The sequence below is a fragment of the Nyctibius grandis genome, chromosome 18 (assembly GCF_013368605.1).
Source record: "Nyctibius grandis isolate bNycGra1 chromosome 18, bNycGra1.pri, whole genome shotgun sequence".
NCBI lineage: Eukaryota > Metazoa > Chordata > Aves > Nyctibiiformes > Nyctibiidae > Nyctibius > Nyctibius grandis.
This window is the reverse complement of record NC_090675.1, coordinates 4468141-4493702: the sequence shown is the minus strand read 5'-3', so window position 1 is coordinate 4493702 and position 25562 is coordinate 4468141. Positions and strand designations below refer to the sequence as shown.

The 25562-nt window shown below is 43.9% G+C and overlaps 1 protein-coding gene across 1 annotated transcript in view; it reads right to left on the bottom strand.

Annotated features, from left to right (window-relative positions):
- LOC137671913 (sphingosine-1-phosphate transporter SPNS2) overlaps window positions 1–25562 on the bottom strand; it is a 95167-nt gene that overhangs the window by 12107 nt on the left and 57498 nt on the right. Inside the window, exons 9-10 of the mRNA XM_068415782.1 lie at window positions 19195–19293; window positions 8184–8347 (exon numbers count right to left, since the gene is read on the bottom strand). Coding sequence (XP_068271883.1) covers window positions 8184–8347; window positions 19195–19293 — 263 coding nt within the window. The remainder of the gene's footprint in view (window positions 1–8183; window positions 8348–19194; window positions 19294–25562) is intronic.

Genomic DNA, 25562 nt, shown 5'->3' with positions numbered 1-25562 from the left:
CAGCACTCATTAGGTCATCAAGGAGTGGGATGGAAATGAACTGCCTTACTGCTCCACGGTGGTACGCTAATGTGGAGTCCTGAAGTTAGTGAAGCTGCGGGTCTCTGAAGCCCCCAAAACTTTGTGCCTGAGTCTGTCCCTGTGTGTCTAATTCTGCCAAATATTGATGGGCTCAGAATTAAGGTGGTGGGATTTTTAGTGCCGTGGAAGATGTGGGTAATATCACACTCTTATGGCCACTGAAATAATGGAGGAAAGAGGAAGTGGAGGGTCTTGCTTTTTTCTTGGCATGATTGAATGAGAAAGGGGATAAAACATGACATAAAAAGCAGATAGGATCAAATTAAATCTTTAAACAGAAAATCCTGTATAACTTCCTGATGCCACTTGATTAGAAACATACTTCTTACCTTCCAAAATAACTGCCTCACGATACAGCTCTTTTCACCAACCTCTAAGCTACCAGGTATGGGGAACTGTCCTTGTGGTTTGCTCTGCTGTAACGGTCTGGGCGAGCCCTGTCTGGCACATGGTAGTGGTCTGGCAGCGACTTTAGGAATGACCGAGCCAAAACACTGAAGACACTCCTTATTGAAGCACTGGCAGTAATGCTCCAACAGTTTTGTCCCTGTTTCACTAGAAGATGCCATTCCGGCCAAGGACCCAACCACAAGTAAATGAACACACCTACAGTCACAGCTTGCTGAAAATCTGCCTTGCAGATTCCTCCACATGAAGAGGTCATCTACTGTTGATAAAAGTCAATACCTTCATAATACGCTCTGTGACCATGACAGGCTTCAGGAAGCACACTAGCAGGGCTGAATTTTTCATGATTTGTTCTATTTCCTTGTGTCAGAAAGGGTTTCTGGCTTGGAAGGCTGCCTTCTGTTCAGTGCTCCAGTCACCTGTGTGGGTTCTCATCACATTTCCTATCTGTGCCAGGGCAGCCTTAGAAAGAAACTGTCTTAGCCTGAGTTTAAAATATCTTCCTGTGTGATGAAGTCCCTGAATGCCAAGACTGTCCTTTGCAATGACAATGCAAATTGACATATTGAATCCATTGTAAGCGTATGGTTTAAGTCCCCCTTGTACCTTGTGGGCAAGTGCTTTTAATCCTGTTTTACCACTGACGAGCTTTTTAGGGACAGCATCTGACTTCTTGAAGGTCACAGCAGAGAGTCAGTAGCCAAGACAGCAGCAGAACTCCCAAGTAGTTCTTGATCCGGTGCTCTTCTTGGACAAGCAAGCTTTGCTTTCCTGTAACTTCAGGCACATGGAGAAATTCCATTCCTGCTTTAGAACAGCACTTCAGTAGCTAGGAATAGTCTAGGAATATTGTTTCCCTTTCTCCGTGGCACAGGAGATTAACCTCAAAAGGGCAGTGTGTGTGGGGAACTGGTGGGCTTGGAGAACCATGAAGTTCTGCCTGCAGCCTCTTCCGCAGCTCACAGTTAGCAAGAGCTACGCCAGCACCAGCTGGCTCCATCCTTCTGCTGTGCTTAAGCAAAGTTCCTGCTGCCAACAATTAACTTGAACAGCATATTTCAAGCACCACGAGCATTTTGAGTAAGGACCACAACTGAGCTCAAAACATCTGTGAACAACCAAACTGCCCTTTGACATCTTCCTACCTAACCTGCAGGAAATCCGCAGGTCGACTAAAGCAACAGGACAAATCAGTTATTTTTTCTATATGAGACCGTATTTTCCATCTGCATGAAACCAGCAGCTCCCAACTGAGGAAGCAAACCAGTATGTAAAATTCAGCCAGTCCCAAGCCATTACATTCTTACATTTGCTGGCTTTATTTATTTTTATTATGGCTAGTAAACAGGGGAGAGAAAAAAAACCCAAACCAGCTCTACAAGCAGGCTTTTTCCAGCAATAATATAACTACTTACATTTTCACCACCTCTTCCCTTCACATTCCCAACGCTTCAATTCCATATAAACCACCTAATAGTCTAATCTTATTCCATCTGCAGACTATGCATCTTTATCATGCCACTCTCAGATATCCAGAATGCACTCCTTGCCTCTCTTCTTCCATCATCACAGATGCTCTGCATCCTGATCTGGGCTTTTTGCTGTAAATTCACATGACTTTAAAGGCCAAGAACATCTTATCTGGGCTAAAAAAGCATTGTGAGTTTATAACACTGTAGGAAATGCTTAATTATTGTTCTTCTTTTGCAAAGTAAAAAACAAACAGAGCAATCATATTATTCCCCCTAAACAGCTGAATATCAGCAGTGAGTGAACTGTCCCTCAAATATCCCTTTACGGGAGCTGTTTGGTTAAATCCACTTGCTGGCCCTGAAACCCTCAAATCCAGACTCTGCTTCAATGCAGCACTGAGACATCTCTCTACAGTAAGTGTCCAGGCTCTTGAAGAAAACTCTTGCAATAGAGCTTAAAATATTTCATAGAAGAAATATGCGTTTTAGCAATGCAAACTACCAGAATGGAACATGCTGTGTACGAGTCTAGCGTGCCAGTTTAATACCTGTGATGCTATTAATGGAGGGGACACTGTCCTTTGCTGGCAACACCACAAGGTCATCTGGTGGGTCCTTTCTGTCTCTAACTGCTGCCACAGAAAAATCAGAGGAAAGAGGGTTGACAACTCTGTGAGTCCTTCCCCTGCCCCACATAACAGAATGTGCAAAGCAAAAATAAGGTCAGACACTTTCAAATTGCTGCAATAGGAGAACTGCGAGATTACTTTATATCTAGTTCTAGAAAAGGCTAAAAATAAGCTTGATGTGAGGCAGAAGACAAGAGTCTGAAAATGGATTATTCTCATTTTTCCTGTAATGTAATTTGCAGATGTGCCGTGTTTAAGACAGCAGAAAAGGCGTGTGGACTAGGAGTTGTTCTTTCTGTGGCTTGCACTATCTCTTCTGTAATGATATTTTATTTCTTGTGTTTCTACCCCCCACTTGTAAAATGAAATGTTAATCAGCACCACTACTCAGCAAGAGTTTCCACACCTGATAAAGGTGTTAAGAGTAAATATTTTTCTTATTAAATGTTTAATTCTAATTTTAGGAGAGAAGAAAAACCTACTAGAGCTGTTTAAATAACCTAATTCTTGTCATGTAAACAAATGGGTGAACCATTTATACTTGCAGGTCTCTCTGAAGTGCTGGGTGGTAGCTAGTTAACTACTTAAATTCCTTTGTTCTGATCAGCTGCATCAGTGCAGCTGTTTATTCCTGTTCGTGCCTGCACCAGGGATATGCACTGCAGTTGCATCCTGCTGCCTGATCTGCATTGCTGTATCTTTGGCGAAAAGACCCAGCGTACATCATGCAGGATGCAGAGAGGGACTAACAATTATAGATCTGGGATATCCACCCAGAGCGTCTTTCTGTACCTCTGCAAGGATGTGGGGAAAAAACAGAAAATCCAGGTATAAAACCAGGGATTAAATAAAAAGAATATTTTTAAAAAATTCCTTTGAGCGGTAGATTATCCTACACCTGCACAGGGTGGTGTTTCTCAGGAAAAATCTAGGTGAGTTTGGGTTTTCCCACAGCAACAACTGGGAGTGGCCGTTGTTGGAGACAGGAGTGCAGGATCGCCCTGTGCCTGCTGCAGAGCATCAGTGGTCCTGCAGGTCTGGGCCCGTGCAGAGACAGAGGATCGGCGCTCAGTAAAGCTCCAGACGCTTGACACTCACGGACTGCCCAGGAAAGAGCCACGTTACATGCTAATCACATTACAGTGATTTATATGCCCTGGCACCCAAAAGTTGTCACAGTTGGGGAAAGGACTTTTTTTTTCTTATAATAAAAAGAGCACATTCTTCCCCGTTACTGGTGAAGCCATTGCTTCTAATAAGTACCAGTGCAGGAATTTCTTCTGCAGCTCTCTTGGGTGAAGCTTTGCTCAAGTTATCTGCGTTATGAGCGAGGAAGAGGACACAGACATACCACAGATGCAATTCTCAGCAGTGCTGAGCTTTTACTTCCGACAAGTGAAGTACCTGAAGTACTCCTGACCTCAGAAATTTGCCTTCTGGCTGGTATCTGCCAAGGCTGCACAGGTATCGGGGATGGAGCGAGGGAATAAAAGGAAGGTCTTCAGATTTCTGATCCATTTCTGTAGGGCTCTGCCATGGCAAGATTGTACGTGTACGTATTGTCTGCCAGAGGATCTCCAAGTAGAGCTTGGGTCCACAAATTTTCATTAAGCAGGTAAGAAAAATACTGTACAGAGTGCAGCTGCATTTGGAAATAAAATATGCCTGCTTTAACCCTCCACTGCAGTACTACAGAACAGGGAAGGAACAACAATACAGTCAAGTGAAATCACAGCAGGAATTGTAGTTGAGTGGTTTAAAAAAGAACTGAAGTATTTATTATTACTAGTGCATAAGAGCTCTTACAGAAACCATCCTTAACCATTTTCTCTCTTATCACTTTGGCAGGGTGGGATTAAATATGTGTTATAAAAATTGCACCAAAAATGATTGGATTGTATTACACGGTGATGTACTGTATCATGTTCTCTGCTAGTCCTAAATTTACTAAAAGCCTCTTTAAGCTGTCAGACTTCTGAAGCTGTATGAAAATAGTTATAAAGGAATTGTGATATTTTAAAAAAAGAATTGCTGGATAAAGAAATTTTTCTCATAGTGTTTCTGTGAGAGGGGCAGCCATATTGACTGGAATTCCTGTGCTAAAACAGTCATCTACAAAATATGCCAGGAATTGTGGCAATGATAAAAGTAGTGTAAAAAAGTCACAAGGGACTGAAAGCTTGGAAATTCTGTTTTTGAAAGGAAGTGTGGTGGAAACGGGAGGAAGCTTTACAGGAAAGAGAGGTTGCTGTCCTGATACTCTGTCCTGCCTGGAAGAAGAAATTATCTCTAAGCAAACGCCCAGAGACCAGTACACAAAGGAACAAACAAAGGAAAATATCCCAGCAATAAACCCCTGAACTACTTTTCACAGAGGCAAGGAAATTCAAGCAGGGAAAGCTTCATTTCCATAGGCAGAGCTGCAGAGAGCAGTGTTACACTTTTTTCTTCCATATTAGTTCATTAGAGAGGTCTGTGACACCTGCCCTGTGTGCCCTGACCCTACTGGTGATGAATGGGTTTAATCTCTGGCGTGTGACAGCAGCGTTTGTGATTCCTGCAGGTTAATTGATTTCTTTTGGCAAAGCATGTTTCCAAGTCCTGTTGTCTGAGCAGCATGACTGACTGCAGCGGGACAACGACACATCTTGAAGAAGAAATTCTCCCGTACTCAGCGAGTACTAGGTAGGATGAGGGAGGACTGGCTGGGCAGAAAGCTGTCCGTGCCAAAGGTGCGCAGTGCCAAGCGCAGATGGCCTCTCAGATAGGTGGGAGCTGGACGTCGGGTTTGGAGTCCAGCACGGAGCTTTAAGCCGCTAATAGCAAAATGCTCTGTTGTCTTTTCTCTCACAGGCGTGCGTGCAGCTAATAACAAACAAATCCTGCCCCGTCAGTTCTTCTGAGGAGACCACTGACCTGTGGCAACGGCAGCCGGGACCCAGTGGACGGCACAGACACCACTGCACGTGGCAGGGAGAGGAGCCTCACCCCGCAGCTGCAAACCTTATTCAAGAGCCTGTTGTACTGCTCAGCAATGTGTCAAACCTGAATTAAGCTGCACTCTCCAGGGATCTGACTGTAGGATGCCAGAGTATTTTTACCATGGGAGTGGGCATATCCCAGAAACAGTGCAGTACAAGTTATCTGAGAGAAATTATTTTGTTAACCGTTATTTATGACAACTGTTCTCCCTCTGTATCTGCGCCAGTTTGCAACACGAAGGATCAGTAGCTGAATAATATAAAATTCATAAACAAGCGTGAATCAGACAAACCAGGAAAGAGAAGGATGCTGAGAGAGCAACAAAACTAGATCTGAACCCTAAATATGTTTCTTCAAAAAGTGGACTGGTAACTGGTTGGGAAGCTGGTATGCTTTGGACATGAACTGAGTACAACCTAATCTGGTCAGGCTAGACAGCAACAGACAGAAATAAACACTTTCATGCAGGAGAAAGCAGAGCTGTGGGATGTGTTCTCCCTTGTGCAGTAACACTGCTGCAAAGCTGGTGTTTTGGTGCACTGTAAAACAAGCCTGTACAACACACCAGTGCTGGCACCCACGCAGAGTCAACCCGTGAGCAACCAGCCTGCGACCTGCAGTGCCTCCTGAGAAAGCCCTCTTCTGTGAGAGCTCCGCTGGAGCTGTGATACTGGCTGGGTGTCACAGTGCACTGCCCAGTATAAAGGTCTGGGTGGGGTTAGACATGCTGATAAAGATGGGAGTGACCCCGAATCCATCAGTACCTGAATACCGAAATCCTCCTTCACCACCTGAGATGCCTTCATGCCCTGCTGGCAACACACATGGTGCAGAGGGACACATCTCTCCACCGTAATTCTAAGTAAGTGGAACAAGTGCTCTCCCCTCCGAATACAGTGAAGACAAACCTTGAAGTTTTCCTACAAACAGGTGGGGGCCCTGAGGGAAGGCTGACGCTATGGCTACACGAGGGATTTCATCTGCTGCATTCTGTTACTACTGCCTTATCACTAAATGGAACTTGCGGCTCCTTGCAGCAGAAAAAGCCACCTTGAGCACACCCTTATGTTCATCTTGCCATGTCCCCACACAATCACTACTTAAAGACCTGCATGAACAGCTTATGTGCACAATTACAGAAACAGGACTGGAAGGCAGCCAGAGAGCAGTTCCCATCTTCCTGCCTCAAGACCAAGCCAGGGAGTCCTTCAGAAACACAGGATAGCTTTCACATCTTCTCCAAATAATCTGCTGTAGCATTTACCTCTTTTTTCTCTTAGGAAGTTCTTCCTAACATCTAATCTCCAGTTCCACTTCTTGCAATTTAAACCCCTTATACGCAGAAACAAACCAGGCACACATCAGTCATGTCACAGCTCCAAAGCCCCACTAAAGTTCAGCTGTGCAGGACTTAACCTCCTTACAAGATACATGATGAAGTCTTGTTTTTTCCTCAGTCTCATTATTGGAGGAACATATATATCTAAAGGCACCAGGAGGCAGAAAACCTTTCCTTTCTCTGGTATTTGTGTGTGTTAGTAAAAGGAAGGTGGAACTGCTCTTACAGGGCCACAGCACCATCTGTGGCACTGCTTCCAAACCGCTTGCATCCATCTGATATGATAGCGTGAGCCAGAAAGTACCACCCAAACTGTTTGCACACTTATGTCAAACACCTTATTTTCCTTCTAGTTGTACTATGTCTAGCGACAGTGACATGCCAGGGCCCTTCTCCTTAAGGCACAGCATGGTATACTCTGCTCCCTTTGTCTGCAGAATTACGACAGGCTGTTAACGTCTGCATTGTATGTCTGCATGTCTCCCATTCTCCCAGTGGGAGAAAGGCAAAGGCGACTTAGAGTTGCCAGACTAGTCACCTACCCACATATTCAGCATGACATTATACACAGATACTCTTATTTTTTGACAATTATGAGAAAGAGACTAACCCCAGAAGTTTGTATGTCATGTGGAAGCGTCTTCCGAATTACTGTAGTTGCCAACCGTGAGGTGGTCCGAATCGGTTTCTTTACTGAAAAACAGTAGCTTTTTTTTTACAAGCTGCAATAAGGGACTAGGAAAGACTATCAATACAGCGACCCTTGAGCACGTATGTCCCCACATACACAGCTTGCTTCCTTCTTGCCTGATGTTCCTGTGTATTGGAAGTAGTGAGCAGGGCATGGGGGGCTGAGGTGGAATTGTGGGCTCAAAGCTGACCACCAAGCTCTGTAAAGTATCTCTTGCTCTTCACCTAGCAGTCCACTGGTTCCAGCACACAGCAGCCCCTCACCACAGATGGTATGGGCTGTGGCATGCTCACGCAAGGGTAAAAGGGGCCTGTGATCTCAAATACTGTGCTCCCCTCCAGGCCGTATGGCCAACAACTGAGATCCACCAGAGCAGAAGCGTGTAAAGGATGCCCAGCCAGCATGACCCGAGCCCCTGTGCTTCGTGCAGCCTCATGCACTTTGCTGAGCTGAGGTTCTTAACACACAACCCGACATCCTTTACCTGGAAGGACCAAGGCCAGGGAAAGAGTACAAGCATAACGTTCAAGAGAGAAAACAGGCTGTGGTACCTCCCCATTTGCAATTGCCAGGTTACTCACTGTTGTTCAGCTTTGGCTCGGTCACTGAGGAAGAAGAGGGCTGTGGCCAGGAAAAACATCCCTCCTAGCACAACGACAAACGGGCAGAGCATGAGTGCATACCCCAAGCTGAGGAACTCCCAGACTGGGGACTCCTTTGTGCTTTGTCGTATCAGGTCTGAGATCTAGGAGAGAAGGGCAAAAAAAATTAGTCACTTAGATGAAAAAGAGACACGATAACAGTGAAGGGAACACGATTCCTTAAACAACCGCCCACTGACCATGTGCCTGAGGTTTAAAATGGAACAGTGTGTTCAGTAACGGCTGAATGTCCTTTGCACGCTTCAGCCTTCCACATGCCACTCTGGAGCCTGGGCAACTGATGCTGCGAGCAGCTTGGCAGGGGTTCTCCTCTCCCTGTCGCTCTCCTGGCCTAATCTATTATTCTTCCCACAGCCCTCTTCATCTTCTCCCTGGCTGCTTCAGTGACTGAATGCGTGGGTGTCTAACGGCGCTGCACTGACCAAGGCTCCCAGGGTGCTGGCAGGGCCACACCGGCATTGCTTGGTGGGCAATGGAGAGATCAATCTTCTCCAATTTCTGTCAAGTCCTGCTTACTCCTACACCTTACCTACTTTTCAGCAAAAGGAGGTATTAGATTCTGTTTCTGTGTATTGAGTGGGAAGGGGGAAATGTTTTTCACAGAACAAAAAACCAGAGATCCCATCTGGTTTGCAGAAACAGAACTCTAACATCATTTTATCCCCGTGGCAGGTACAGGCCTTGATCCCTCTTCTAACCTCCTAAGCTTGCTGCACGTTGAAGTGTAATTGTGTGTGAGATGTGCCTCTGCCCCCCAGGCTCAAGGTCTGTTGCAGAGGGGCTGCACCGACACCGAAGAACCACGCGCCACCGAGTTCATGGGCTAAGGCAACCTGCATCTTCTGACAGCCAAAAAGCGTAACTACATGAAAGTGAACCCAAGTTTGTGCTTACAGGAAGGAGCAGCGACATGCAACGGCAGTATTTAGTTCATTACGAAAAGCTTTTGCTAAAACTCTGTAATATTTAATGACTGTTGGTAGCTAAAAGAATCACATTTTAATATTTACTGTCCAGCAAACAATTTTACTCTCCATAAATCCAACAGGGCAGTAGCAGCAGTAGGGATGAATCTCAAGGCATTGGGCATTTAAATGTCCAGCTCTGTTTTTATCTGTGACCTTCTGTTGGGGCAGAAACACTAGTTTATACCAAAAGACTGCAGGGAATTTGCAGCATAAAATCCTACTGCTGTGCACACACGCAAATCAGCTCCAGAAATAGTCAAAGCTTGTGCAGCAACTTCGAAACCGCTATATTACTGCTAATGAAAAAGGTGGCGTCAGACACAAACTACAAGCAAAATCTAACATTCAAGGCTTAAATCTAAAGACACTTGAAAATCAAGTGAGGAAATGTCACACGTGGGAGATATCACCAACTCACAGCTCTGCAGCCAACTGTAGCGACCTGGAAGGTAAATGATGGTGAAGAGATGCCCCAGCAGAGGCCAAGCACAACAGAAGGTGACAGAAAGATGACACTCATGGGGACTCAAATGAACAGGTCGCAGGGTGTGCTTTCGCAGAGAGGCTCTGGAGCGTTGGTGGTCTCAGTGCCTTAATACACGTCTTACAGCTCAGCCTGGCTCCTGCTGCAGTAAAGGAAGAGCAGCCAGCCTGATGCTGGAGGTGAAACCATTCTGCACACAAAAGAGCAGGGGACTGACTTTTGTTATGGAGCATTCACAAGTAGAGAGGAGTGAATAAGCGCTGGAAGAGCATATCTACAGAAAGAACTGAAGGCTTTTAGCCAGACTTCTCTGTTTCTTTCTTTGCCCTAGAAAGGAGGAGAAAATTTCAGTACTTGGGATATAGCTAAGGAAATGTTCCTGTCCTCTCAAAGAGAACTTCACTCACAGTGTGTAATACACACAAGGAAAATCAGGATTGTTCTGCACAAGTCTCGTGAGAACTGATGGTGAAAAAGTCCTCAGACTGAAGGCGAGTAACAGTGGCTATTAAAAAATAGCAACAAGACTTGAATGCGTAAAGAATGCACTCACAGGAATTAGCAGGACATGCACTGCACCCAGAAGGCAGGGACATCAGTTGGTAATTTATTCCCTCTTGTATCCAGACACGTTAATTCCCAACATTTCCCTTACTCTTCATTATGAACCAAAATTTGGCATTGAATCAGCCCCTCTGTGTGCAATAGCCAGAATTGAGACTATTCTAAAATAGAAATTTAGAAATTCTAAACCACTTTTCATTTTGGGGAATGGATACAATTATCCTCCAAAAGGACCAGACAATAAATCACTCTGCAAATTGATATGATAAATCAGCAGCAGAGGATGAAAAGCCAGGCATGCGCTCCCAGCTGCTTTCTCTTATGGATGACATGACATTCTAAGCTAAAACCAGCTTTGAAAATGTAAAGTCTCCAACAAATAAAACTCCAAATGCAGCTTGCTCCACACCTTCCCTTCTAAAGCATCATGTTGACCTTTTATACCAACAAATCATGTTAATATTGAATCTGCTACCTTTTCCATTTTTAACCCAACATATTGTTTAAATGCACATTTTAGAAAAAGCAGCGTTTCCTCCCATCCAAGGTATAATTCTTCCCACCAAGCCAGCTGGGCTTTCTCATCTAGGTTTCCTATAATCCCCTCACCCATGTCTGCATCTCTTAACTCTAGAACTTTATCAGGGCCCACATATATGTTTTTGCTGTTAACTTACAGTCACTATTCCTTGTTGTTTTGTTCCACTCAGTTACAAGCCACCTGCTAAGACTGGAACTTTGGCATCTCCTCTCAAGAGGACACAGGATATAATTACAGACTTGGGCTCCAGGAATGACATACTGTTTCCCAAATGGTCTGCTCTTTATTGCCAATTTTTGGCTTTCCAGACTCCTTGCAATGATAGCATTCTGAGTTGTCTAACTGTGATTTGGCAAGGCCCAATCTAGCATCATATTCGGTGTCTCTGTCACGAGTACCAAAAAGTGGGGGTTGCAAGCACAGTCAGTGCCAGTTCTTCAGCATGGAATCCTGTGTGGGATTCCTTTCTTTGGTCTGCCAATTGGTAGGTCGCAAAAAACTTCAAAACGTTTACCCAAAACTTGGGGGTAGAAAATCAATCAGGAATTCCTGCTACTGTTTTGCAGTCTAATCAAAAGTCTTTGGTAACATCCTAACTATGAAAGTTCACATCTTCTTTTCCCTCACTGTGGACTATAGATCTCAGACCAAGAGGAATGACCTTACCAAATAAACTTCAGCTCATGGCATTTTTACAAGAGAACACAAATGGCGTGTGTTCAGCTGGTGGCAGCCAACTGGATGGAGTCCAGCTAGAGAAAATGCCCACTTGTCAGAGAACAACCAGTGCAGCTGCAGCGGGGATGATCCAAAACCCCCAAATCTCTGGTTGTGTCTCAGTCTGAGTGCAGAAGACAATGAAGGAAAAAAAAGGGAAACTTCATTACCTTTCTTGGGAAACATGTGCTGTGGGTTTTGGAACACTAGACAGGCTGTTGATGTGAAAAAAACTCAGGTGGGCTGAAGCCCTAGAAAGGGGCTTGCTTCTGTGTTCCTGTCCCTCCTGAACAGCATGAGCCGTTAAATTAAACTGATTTACTAATTAGACAGTGTAACGGTAACAACATCTTCGAAATCATCACTTCATCTACCCTGTATCATTGCTGAGTTGTACATGTCAGTTCCTCTGCCATTGCTTGATTTTTCTAAATTTCTGACTTTGCCTCTTCGGCACAAATCTTGCTACATAAAAGGATATTTTCACTGCAGTATCTGGCACAAATACCTGATTTTCCTTATTACCAGTGTGACACAAGCCAGGTTCTCCCTGGCTCCTCTCTTCAGTACAGTTCCCTAACAGAGCACTCCCTCTAACCCCACAACATCACCACAATCGTTTGGGTTCACCCACTCTGAATTCAGAGATGCATGTGAAAGATTTCTTTGATCTTTTCAAAAAATCTCATATGAATGCAAATGAAGACTAGAAACCAAAAATAAGGGATTTTATAAAGTAAAGTAAACAATTTGCTAAACAATTTGCTAGACCTGTGGGGGAGCACAAACATTTATACTGTGCTAAATGGCATGAGAAACACATTATAAAAAGAGGAAGTAAAGCCAACTATTTTATGATGTTCTGAAAGTCACAGAAAGGTAAAAGCAATTGTATTCTAGAAGTTATTTCAATTTTAACATTGGCATGTTTGGGTGTTGGAGGGAAAAAAGCCAAACATCCTGTTCATCTTAATTGTATCCTTTTGAGATCGCAAACAAATTTAATACTTGGCTGGTGACAATATCAATATCCCGCACTTGTGCGTGGTACACGAGTTTTCCCCAGCAATACCTGCAGCAAGGATTCCTGCACTGCTTCCCCTGCAGCAGGCTCATCTGTTTATGCCCTTGTACCCCTTTCCCAGGATTTGCAGGCTGCATTGAATAAGTGGTGCTTCCTTGAAAAGGCTGCAGTAAATTAAAAGACTCAATCAAGAGTTCCACTTGCAATGCCAGCAAATGGACTTTGTACGTCTGTTGGAGTCAGAGCAACATTTGCCTCCAGACAGCATTTGCCCTGGTCAACAGGAGAGGGTTGAAAGTCTGTTTTCTTCATATCATTAACTGCCTTTCCCTCCGGGTCTGGTTTGCCCATGGGTTTTGTAAGTTAACACTGGACTTTCTCCTGTCCCAGCAGAAGATGCCTTCTACCACGGGGAACGTGGAATCGAGGAACACGGCTCACGTGCCAGGGCAGAGGTACTGAAATGTGTAGGGATGGGGGTTACCCACTTACATGTAGGACACAGGACCACAGTTTCAAAGCACACCCTTTAGCAGCATCTCTGTCCCCAGGGAAGAGACCAGGACACTCATCTCTCCTTGCAGCACAGGTCCCTTCCCTGGCGGTACATCCCAGGAGGAGGAAGTCATTTCCTCATGTTGCAGAAATGAGTCATCTCATTCTGAAAGGTGCTCAGCACCACGAAAACTCTGTGTCCGTATTGGGAGTGTACAGGGTCCTTGGCAGCTCAGAGAAAGAAGCCACTTATTTAATGAGATTTTTAGTGCACAGAAGGAGTGACAGAGCAGATGGGACAGAGCTTGAAATCCCTGAGTGAAACAACGATCAGCTCTGGATTTCTGGGCTTTCTTTAACGAGACACTTTTACAGACTTTAAATGTCAGTTTATCAAAAATACTAAGAACCTTCACTTGTAACCAAAGTCACAGGAAATGAAAGGTGCACAGCAGCTCTGGAAAAAAAACAGAACACGCTGTGAACCCTTGGCAAAGAGTGTTTTATATACGGGAAATCATTTGATTTTTTAGGGCAGATTTAAATCTCATCAGTTGCTGAGTCATCAGAAGTGGGAAGCTCGTTAGCTCGTTGCAATGAGGAGATAAATCCTGTGTGGATTGGTCTCCAGGTGCTTAATTCTCCCCCCTTTTTTTTGCAGCTGACAGCCACATCAAAGATTTGGCCTTTCCACACACTATGAAAAAGGTTTTTAATTACTCAGCTCAGCTGGGACCAGAGAAATCCTCAACCTAAAAGTTACTGCTTGAAGAAGAAGATAATAAGGATGAGGGGCTGGGGGTTCTCTTCCTCACAGTATTTCCCTGACACACGTACATCAGATGTTTGACTGCAAGGGCAAGTCTCATTTAACCCACCACAATCTGGTCAAATGCATGCACGAACGTGGGGGAAGATCTCTATGGGAAGAGTGATCCCGTTAGGGCTACAGAACACCAGCCAAGCAGCTGGCACTTGGTAAAGAAACAAAGAACTAAGTGCCATGTCCAGTCTTTTCTTAAACACATCCAGAGATGGTGACTCCACCACCTCCCTGGGCAGCCCATTCCAGACCATAAAATACAAATTTTCACAGAATCACAGAATCACAGAATTTTAAACCGTAATACATGAATTCGGCTTCCTCAGGCAGGCAAGTCTTTACATATAGAACTACTTTCTATATATGTACTTACTTGGATGGGTGAACACCTTTGAAACCAAATCAACAAAAAGGCTGTCTCAAACTGGGACAAGAAGGCTGTGAAATCTACACCTCCAATTATAACTTTCATTAAAAAAGTATCTTAATTGCTGCATTTACTACACTTTTCCTTGAGTTGCCCCTAATCAAATGCTGATCTGCCTCTGCACCGGTGATAATTAACACTGTTCTGCTAACTGCTTGCTAAAGGAAGGTCATTAGGATTCTTGCTATTTAAGTAGCTCATTAGATCTAGTTTATCAACCTGCTCACAAAAGAAAGCTGGAGAAGGGAGAAAAGTGAAGGGTGACAAGTGATAGGCTTATTCTTAAATTTTATCCAGGTAATACTAGGAGTTGTACAAAACCCTGTCAAAACAGAACAGCTCAGATTTGCTTAAAATTAATTACAAGGTCACTCACACTCAGACCTTTTTTGAAAGGAGACTGTTCAAAGAGAAGATGCCTGTTCAGACACTAGTGATCTCTGCTGCCAGGAGAAACAGCATGCCTGGGCACCGCAAACTGACCCGGTGCTCAGTCGCAGGGCCATGCGACCCAGCCATGCTGTCCTTTGCATAACCAGAGATGGACAGATGGGGAGAGCTTTTGCACGACCCTCAGCACACAGGTGTGATCAGGGTTCCCCCTCTCACAGAGCCTAGTTGCCAGACCGTGGCGTACTGTCCTGACACTGCTTGGCCACAGTGGCTGGAGGTTGTGTCCCTCGGGTAAGTTGAAGATGCAGCAGCTCAGGAGGTCAGGACAGGTGGGTACCACCACCAGCGGAGGACAGGGAGTAGCTTTTAGCTCACCAAAAGGTGCTGGTGGAGGATAGCTGATCTCCAGCACTTTAAAACACCATCCTCACACGTTGATGTTGCCAGGTGACAAGCAGGTACAGACAGGTTTCAATCCCTAGACCTGATGGATGGTTGCACAGGGGAGATGAGAAAGAATTGAATAAAGCAGGAAGCTAACAGGAGAGCCAACAGCACCAGAGCAGCAAGGACAGCCTGTGCCCACAGCAGCAATTCCCCGGGCACACGTAGAGAGAGCAAAGCCTCAGGAGCTGCCTGCTCCTCATCACAGCCAGGGCTCGAAGCAAAGCAAGGATGGAAGGGGGGAGCACTGCTGTGCTCAGGTGGGAAGCAAATGACAGGCTTGGAGGGAGGAAAGAAAAAGTACCAAGGCACAGTCTCAAAAGAAAAAAAATGACTGCCTGTACTCAGTTTTCCTGAAGCAAAAGAGTACGTCAGCGAGTGGAGGAAGACCATTGTTTGTGTGAAGGAATAATGTAAACCCCGAGTAGGGAAGAGAGGTTCATGCATGCACATGCACACATGAACGTACAGGCGCAGACTCACCAACAATTCTTGCAATTATTTAATTTTAATGGGCGACAAAGACATAACCACAATTAATCATACAAAGAGCTGGAGCACGAGCAGAGTTAACTGTATTTCACATTCTGCTGCTGGATACCTCCACTCAGCTCTTCTGAGTTTGAAATGCTGTCTAGGTGTTAGGGCACAGGAAATGCAGTTAGAAGACCTTTATCTGATACTCAAAATGAGTGGTAGGATTTGGGGTATTTCTCTTAACTGTTCTGTGCTTCCGCTACCATGCCTGCATAGTGGGACCTTTCAAAGACAGGGAAGTACTAGAGATATTTGGGTGTAATGCACGGAACAGGTGAGATCTCTCACTGACTACCTCAAGAATAAAGCAGGGTGTTATACTCCAAGTTGTTAAAGAGGAATTATTTAAACTCTGCAGGTTATCACAAAGGTCCTGAAAAAGTTACAGTTATCTGGCAATAAAAACTGTCTCATCTAATGAAATACTGCAGCAATGCCTACTCTTATTTGTGAATGAATAGGCAGCACTGATTTATAGTAATTGATCTCAGTGCTTGGTAGGTAGTAAAACCTTACACAAATTACAGCTGCCGCCCTAAAACTGCATTTGCATAACTTTGTAAGTCAATCTTAAGCCTTTTTACCATAATAAAAGTTATCAATATTTAAACAGACATGAAAAATAACTATACATACATGCTTCCTTCTACTTAGCTTTTAAACACTAACATATATTTGGTGCTTTGGGTGACTGTAAGGAACTGCACTGCAAGATTTGGAACTGGGGGAGACTACAGAAAAATCTGAGTCTGACCTTCAACTCTTATGCACAGCACAGAGCAAGGGAGCAATCGCACACATGAGGCTGCAGCTGTTAAGTACCTTTTACGTTCCACATGAGGATTATAAGATCAATACAACATTTATTGGTATCCAGCAAACAGAGACAACTGCCTGCGACAGCCTCGTCCTGCAAGGACATGAGTATCTGATTCTTTACTAAGAGCACTGCTAGAGGGAATCTCACTATGAACTCCCCAAAACCATGTAAGATTCCAGCCATATCTGGATCAAAACACTGCTCATTTAGTGAGGGAGCTTCAGGAGGATTTTGTAAGCAGTCAGCAGAAATGGCAGATCTTCAGGATCTCAGATGAACCCTGAGTGATCAGGAGGCTGAGTTTCACTGATTCTGAGCACACCTTCTGCCTCTCTCTCTCTCTCTTGACCTACACTCTGCTCTTGATCTGCTTCATGGTAACTCTGGAGTAACAGCAGCATGAGTTGATGCCCTCAGGCTGGAGTTTCCCAGAAGGACTACAGGAATTGGGTTCCCAAATTTCCCTTAAAGCCAACGGGAGTAGGTTGCTTAGCTCCCATAGACTGCCCTGAAAATCCTAGTCATAATCCAAGCCACTTCTGTAACCTGCCCACGTGAGATTTCTATCCTGCTTGAAGGTCTCCATCCCACAACTCAGCTGGATAATTCCAGTTACAAACACCTGCAGATTTTAATAAAGTTGATTGCTTGTCTTAGCTCTGGTGGAGAAGTTGGCTGTTTGTCCTTTCACTTTAAATAGTATTTTTTGTTCTGTGTTACATGAAAGCTGCTGTTGACCTTTCACTCACTGTAGCACGGGGAGCATGAGTCAGCCAAGCCAGTCCAGAGGCTACAGAAAAGGATGCTGGCACCTTCCATGACATGAGTGCTTCACTCCTGCTCTCCTGCCACAGAGCCTTGTACTTGGATAGTCTCCTCCCAAATGAGAACTGACCAACAACTACAGCATTAGAAAAGAGTAATTCAAAATCGTAATTAATATTTTCCCAGTCTAAAGAAAGCCTAAGGCAGCTATTTCAGGCTGGCATCCTTAAGTAACTCACAGCTTGCTTGATCTCTCAATATCAGAAGGGCAAGGCACATTATTTTCTACAACCAAAGTCCTTTTTTCAATCCGTGACACTAAAGAGCCCTAGGCAACTTTCAAGATCAATTGCAATCATTCAGGGTCCTCTCTCCATTCCTCCCAGACATCCCTCTGACGTAAGAAAAAGAACGAACATGCAGCAGAGTCACCTGAGACAGCCTTGCCTGCATCCCAGACCCTGCCTCTCATCGCTGGCGCCTGCCTTCAAAGCACGCTGCCCTGCTTATTTCATTCTCCAACTTGACATTCCCATGGTGCCTGCCCTGCACAAAGCAGTCTCTTCCAGTCATTCCTTTGTTCTTGCCTCTTGCAAATAATTTCTAAAATAAGATCATTTCTCCCTGGGGGCTCAGAACATTGAAGTAAATAACGAGTAAGCCAAATTGTACATATTTATTCTCTTGAGACATTTCTCATTTCTTTGGTCTGTTCAGCCTTATCTGTATCTGTCTCTTCATGTATGCCTCAGAGGGCTACAGAACAACTATATCATTTTCGGGAGCTGGCATTCAAGAGTAAATATGTCTATATTCATATATATATACAAAATTAAATTTATATAAATAAATATGTACAGATACACACACCAGTGTCTATGAGATGAACAGATGAGAAATGATGGGGTTTTTTTAAAAAAAAAGGTCCACAGCACCCAGCAGCAGTACTGAGCTGGAAGAGCACATCAAAAATCTGTCTCTCTGGTGATGGGACCAGTGAAGATCCCAGTTACACCACTGGAAAACTGTAGCACCTTCAACACAATGTGAGCAGTGCCACTTAGGGCTTACATGGAAGCTACTATATTTTATAAATGATGATCTGTGTTCTCTGAAACCCAATGCATCAAACTCCACAGAAGGGTGCAAGGGAAAGAAACTACCCCAGTATATCTAGGTTTCTTTTCCTCATGAAAATTCCCAAGCCTTTTATTTTCAACTGAATGTTATCAGATTGCAGCTTTTGGAGCAGGGTCTGTTGTTTAGCTCTGCACTAGGATAATGGTGCCATAATAAGGGCGATCTCCAGTCAGACCAAGGCCAACGACTGCAGCAGTCATAGAAAGGAATACTACTAATAAAAAACCAAAGCGTACACACCAGAAAGGAATACTAGTAAAAACCTCAAAACATCCACACCCATCCTGCCATGGATTTTACACCATCATTTATTATCATACAAAACAGGTTCAAAATATCAGCAGGTCAGAACAGCTGCATGTTGGTACCCATAAATAGATACCTGGTTTATGAGACCAGAGTTTTATGAGTTTTATGAGGTTTATGAGTAAGAGTTACACACACATGACGCTCTTCCAATCTGATTGCTAATGGACCTATGTCCACACCACAGAAGCAACTGCTCTCCCCTTTACAGAGCTGTCTATAAGCTTTACAAATGCCCTAAGCTAAAAAGATTTAGAAGCTCACTTCTCATGCCCAAGTGATCCTTCCAGGTTTGAGCTGCAGCCCACCGATAACATAAGCACGTAAAAAAAGTTGCATTGCACTGCACTGCTTCTCATTCTGCTGATAAATACAGCCCTTCCTTCCCTAGCATGGTTTAACTTGGCATTTTAGATAAGCAGTTAGTAAACAAAACCAAACATGGGCACACAACCCTGCCAAAACCTGCTGTGAGCACTTACGAATCCAATCAGGTAAGGACTGCCAGCATCTCCCAGGAGGTGTGAAGTGAAACTCTGCAAGGCCACTGCGGTTGCACGGCGTGTTGGAATGACCACATACTGCAAAGAAGAAGGGGAAAGAAAAAAAAATACATAAGGAAACTGAAGTAAGGACCTGTCCAGCTGTCTTGTACCGCTCAGTTTATTCCAAGGTCAGGACAAAGTAAACGATCTCCCCCAGATGTCGGTGGCAGACACAGCCACTGTCCAGTCCACAGATGGCTCAAGCAACCACGGAGCTTTTTTTTCACAAAAATTTGTGATTCCACTTGTGAAATGTAACAAAGAATATTAGGAAGATTTTCCATAGCCAAGATATTGTAGTTTGGTCTCCACTCCTCTAACAGGACATGACACCCTCGGCCAGGTCATGCAGAATCAGTCTGACTACACAGGATCAGTGGAAAACACAAATTACTTCCCCTTTAAGGGACCAGAGCTCACAGAAACAAGAGCCCTAACCATGGAAGAGGATGAAAGATTAAAAAAGAAAAAAACCCAACAAACCTCTGTCCTGTGGAATCGCTTTAATTTTATAACATACATTCAAGAGCAGAAAAAAGTATTTGTTTCCTTCATAAAACCTGTGAAAGAAGCTGGCTAAGAACATCTGCATCAAGTCCACAAATCCCAGTTTAGAAATTGACCTTGTCTTGATTTAAAGGCTGTAAGTAATGAAGAATTCAATAGGTCTTTATATCCAAGTGAGCTTTGTTTCCACTTCTAAGCACTGAACCTTGTTCTGCCTTTTTCTGTTGCTCTGAAGAGCTATCTACCCTGCCAGGAACGGCCCAGAAACGGCTCTCTTGTTTAGCTATTTGTAGACCATGATCCCTTTTACTTGTCCACTTTCTCTCTGACGGGCTGCCTCTAGTCTTTCTTTAGAAGGCAGGCCTTCCCAGACTTCAGCTCATTCTTGCAATCCTTTCCTGAAGTCATTTACTAATTAAATGTGACGCTGCAGGACTGGCATATCCCCAGCTAGAGGTACACAGAGATGAATTTACCGTAGCTGACTGAGGTAAGGAGAACTCATTGCTCAACAGCAACATGTCTCAGGGCACAGGATCTGAAGCACTGTTTCAGTGCTTTAACACTTCCTCTTAGGGAAGGCGAATTGCCCTGTCTGCAGTGGAAAGAGCCAGAAAAACAGGGAAAGGAAAGAACAAGCGTTGAGAAGATCCACACTGGAAGAGAACTGATGCCTCTTCAGAATGATCATCTCATTCCAAGCAGAGAGAATTAGGAACGATGGGTAAAATTAGATTAAATGCTTTTCCTTAGGGTTTTAACATGTGCTTTGAGAATGACCTGCCAGTTCTTTCATTACTGGTTTGACAAAGCTGCAAATGCACGCTGCTAATGCCCTTTGACGGCACACATTAAATGAGTGCCCTGCTAAACTCCTGTTGTGCAACAGAAAAGCAAAAGCCGATCAGATTCACAGCAACCACCTGGCTGCGGGGGTTAGACACTGTCCTCCTTTTGCATCTGGGAGCTCAAAACAGACTTGAAGGCTCACAGAAATCCCAAGAGGAAAATAAAGTGTAGACTTTATTAGAGACACAGAAATGTTCTGAAGGTCACACTGTGAAACAGGAGGAGAGACAGACAATTCATTACCATTCCCCAAAGATAATGGGTGCGACCTGGATAGATTAGACAGAAGAGAGGAAAAAAAAAAGTGTTATTGTTCTTCTTCCCACCTGGCCCCAGTTCACACAGGTGCAATGGAGAAGCATTCTGCACGAGCTGTTTGAGAAAAGGGCGTCTGAGAAGACAAAGTGAAATTCTACCTAATTCAAGAGTCCAGAGTTGTGCAGATCTGTGAAACAGGGAATTTTAAACTTACGTTAAAATATTTTTTTTTCTATAAAGTCTATGTTAATAAATCTGGAGAAGAAAGCCTGCCTGGCTCTACATTCTAGCCATTTTCTTAGGAAAATGACAAAGGAAATGGCAAATTTTTTCAAAACATTTTCAGGGAGCGGCAGTGAATTGGTGCCAGTTGGAGAACGATGTTTGAATGATACCTGCACCATACGTGTGCGTGCACATATATATATTTATACACCTGAATACACACACATATATTACACATAATTTTGCATGTATATCTGTATTATGCACACACATAGTTTTGCAAGTAGCAATACAATTTCCAGCAAGTTTTCAGTTTGCCTAGCTAAAGGAATTTGGCACTATGAAGTGCCAAAAGTTATTAAATTTAGTCTGGAATTCAAGTGACAACCACCCCCTCCCAACCAAAAACCCAACGCGCAGCAAGCAAATGAACGTGAGATTTTTCCTCCTCCTCTAAAAAGATACTGGAAAGAAAAAAAGGCTTAAACCAGCATCTCCAAAACAATATGCCACCCTATCTCTGCTTAAAAAGCATTTTATTCTGATGGAGGGGAAGTAGTTGGTAGCAAACATTATCTACTGTTCTAGGAAGACAGCAGTAAATTACAGCTCTACATGGGCATTTTGATACTAAAATAGACCTAAATTCCAACCATAAACGGCCTGGTTTGAACATCCCATAGAAACTGGAGGTGGGAGAGCCACAGCAGCCGAGGCGGAAGGATGTGGGATCGTCCTGGCCCATCTCTGACTCCAGGTTCAGAGGCAGGCAGCACAGAGGGCGGGCAGGGCGGCTGACCAAGCAGCTTTGGCAAACCTCTGCTCTTTAAAGAGAGGTTCCGAAAGGCCATGGTTTACTGCTGACATCCCCTTCCTGTAGCGAAACCATCAGACTGAGTTGGTCTGAAATAAGTTAACCAGGAAAGCCATGGAGAGATCATCCTTCTCCCAGTAAAAGGCCATGTGCCAAAGAGATAAGTAAGTTCTGATGTTTATGTCTGATCTCCGATAGAAAACTCTACGCTCTGAAACACTTTGCTACCCTTTCTGGGTCAGACAGTAATCTTCAGGAGGATGCATACTGGCCTCTTCCAGCACCAAGGGCAAAGAAAACACATGTTAATCCCATTCCAGACACTGACGGAGCCTGGAAATAGTCCAGGTGTCCCTGTTGTAACTGCTGTTCAGGAAAGGCGAAGGCTGTGATCCAGAGAAACCAGCCCGAGAGAGACCCTTCACTCAAGCTAGGCAGACACTGTCAAGAAAAACACTTTTAAATGAAGTAAAAGGAGGCTGACCTGGTCTCCAAATCACAGCACAACATGGAGCAGTACATCCCTCTGCAACCCTTGGCCCACAGCAGAACTGCAGGTCCTGGGCAGAGCCGTGCTCAAGTGTTTGAAGTGGGCTGGGTACCCTCATCCAAAGGCACTCCTCACCCTGCCTTAAAACCTAAACCACAGCACTTGCATTACTGATGTGTGGAGGCACACTGAGAGAAGCAACAATGAGAGCTTCTGGAAATGTTATTTATCTTCAGCTGTAAAAATAGGGCAGTATTTTATACTACATAAATAATTGGTTTTGATTTATAGGGAGGTAATCAGAACAAAAGCAACATTCCTCCATGCCTACAGCACAGCTGAGCACCAGTCTGTGCCCGTTTCAACCCTAAAGGAAGACTTTGATTCTACAGCAAAACATCAAAGCTAGTCTCCTCCATGGCAACTCATGATCATTTAGGAAGAACTAATGTTTTAAAAGAAAAAATAAATATGCAGAGCATTTTCTGCATGAGTATCAGGCCTTTGCATAAACTAGAGGATGGCTTTTCTCAGCAAAGACCTAAAGAGATTGTGATCACAATAGCTGAGGCCCTTTAAACTGCCTGCTGGCTCTTACACAGAAATGCCACCAAGCCTCTGTCTATCATCTTTATTTTTGAGATGTGCTGTGGAGGAAAAACCCCACTATTAGGATCAGACTCCACGAAGTCCCAAGCACTCAGCACATCTCAATGTTACACACTTGCCTGCTGCACTGAAGCTCATTCATTATTGCTGTTACAAGGCAGTTTTAATGTTACTTTGGGGTTCTGGTAATTTTGAGGCCAATTTGCAAAGATGGCTGATAAAATCTGTTTCATAATTAGCACACTCCATAAGAAACATCCCCCTCTTCCCTAAGCACCATCTGAGCATGTGCCTGGGAGGAGATTTGGAGAGCTGTGCTCAGGAGAATAAAGGGGGTTTTTTGACAAATTTACATTTGGAACAAATATCAGCCTTTTAAAATCTCAGGCAGCGCAGTACACTCTGCAGTGCTGACACTATCAAACCTAGCACTCAGCACCTTTTACTGCAGACAATCTGAGGAGAGGCACACCGACCGTTACACTGGCAGGAAAAGATGCAACGAAAGCACAAAGCTATGAAAAGCCAACAATTAAATTTGAAGATAATAAGCAAACATCCTTGTTTTGCCAAGGAAATTAAATTTGCAAAACCTCTGAAGATGCTTACCAACTTGCTCTTGGGTTCTTAAGCAGTTATGAGATCTGTAAGTCTTGGGAGAGCTACGATAAATCATTTGGGATGCAGCTTCCAAAAAGCCTCACTTCTGGCGTAATAAAATCAGCGGGAACAGCGTTCAGCCAGTATTGAGAGCTTTTTATCCATGAAAACAGGATAATATTTATGTATATGAGGAAAGTGTTGTTAAGCTAACGCTAATAATGCTTTTAAACTCCTTACCAGCCTCAGGCAAGAACAGACACTCTTCTGATTACACCAAATAAATAGTAATCAGTAGAAATTAATTTGCCAAACATTTAAAGTGCATCTCGCTAAAGCATACCCACATCATTCTCTGGCTAGGAGTTCTTATAAAGCTGTCTGTCAAACATGGTTATAGCCCTGGCTCTCACCTATTGTCTCACTAAACATCCTCTCAAAGCCCTTGAGTAATAGGAATGCACTTCAGACCATCTGTTTACAGACTTGCATTGATCTAAGTGGATGTTAACATTTATTTGTATAGCACTTTTACAGGTCTACTCATGCTGATAATGCACTAAGCTGGGCATTACATATGACACTCAGTGCGTTTTTCTAAACAGACAAGAGAACAGCTAGCTTAAGAGTTGGCATCAATTACCAAAACCCAATTTTTAACATGGTTTTAGTTTGTTTCCTACGTTTTGGAAATTGGAACTAAGAAATAATTTCCAATTACTTCCAATCATTTCTCATGGAGTTCTTTTGCACTAAAGCAACATAAATAACTGCAAATGCATCCCTACAAAATACAACTGACTATAGGATGCTAGTCACATAAGACAGCTGGCAAGCCCTATAAAAGCTATTAAAAAGCTACAGGATACTGAAGTCACATTGAACTCAACACCAAAAAATCTCAGTAATTAAAACCAGAAAATGATGGTATCTTTAGTACACCTGATATAATGAAGTGTTTAGTAGAAAAATGTCTTTTGGTGTTAGCTTGAGACAATGCAGGTCAAGTTTTAGCTCTGTCTCTGGCACAGATTTTCTGGAGGACCTTGAACATGTCTGACAGGTGCCCTCCCCTCCAGCTGCGCTCTGCTGGCAGCAGAGGTGACCACCTCAGCTGCTCTTTGAGAGCCACTGCTGGAGGACTGCAGGTGGGCTCCACGGCCAGGCCCTTACTTGTTTCAGCCAATGCTAGTGAGGACAGAAAAGATCTGCTATTTAAGCCCATCAGCTAATTCTGACCAGAGAGAGCTGGGAGCGCCCCTGGGAACATCACAGCCAAAGGCAGGACGCGACAAGAAGCTCTGGCAAGAGGCAGTAAGGAGCAACTACAAATATTGTACTAGAATTTCTTCCTCGACACACCTGTCTGCAGACTGCACATCTGTCTGAGTGTTGAGATACCACTTAATGAACGGCCACAGCAGCCTTAACTCAGCACAAGCTGCACAGAGTAAACACCCGTTCAGTGCAGGCACAGCTCTATCACACTGAAGGTAAACTGGTAGGAGGAACAAACCTCGGTAATTAGAAGCTACCTAACGCTACTGAAGTAGTCTGATAACCTTTGTTTCTCTGTGCTTTATTCACATCTGAGAGAAGTGGAATTAACCACCTCACCTCCCAAAGTGTTCTCTGCACAAATGAGTTAAAGATTGAAAGTTCATCAGGCAACGCAGTTATGGCAACTACAGAGCTACCCTCAAATATAAGCACAACCTTGAACCTACATCGTAAACAGAACATAAGCAGAAGCTTGAAGTTCTTTGTTGAATCAATATATCAGCACTACTATCTTTACATCTAGGAATACTGAGCCAGATTGTTTTCTCATTGGTGTTTGCATAAGCAACAAATACAAGTCAAGGGAGTTTTTTATTGATGCCAGACTGATTATATTTTTAGTTCTGTCAACAACCTGCCAAAAGACCTCGGGCAAGTCCTGTAATGGTTCTG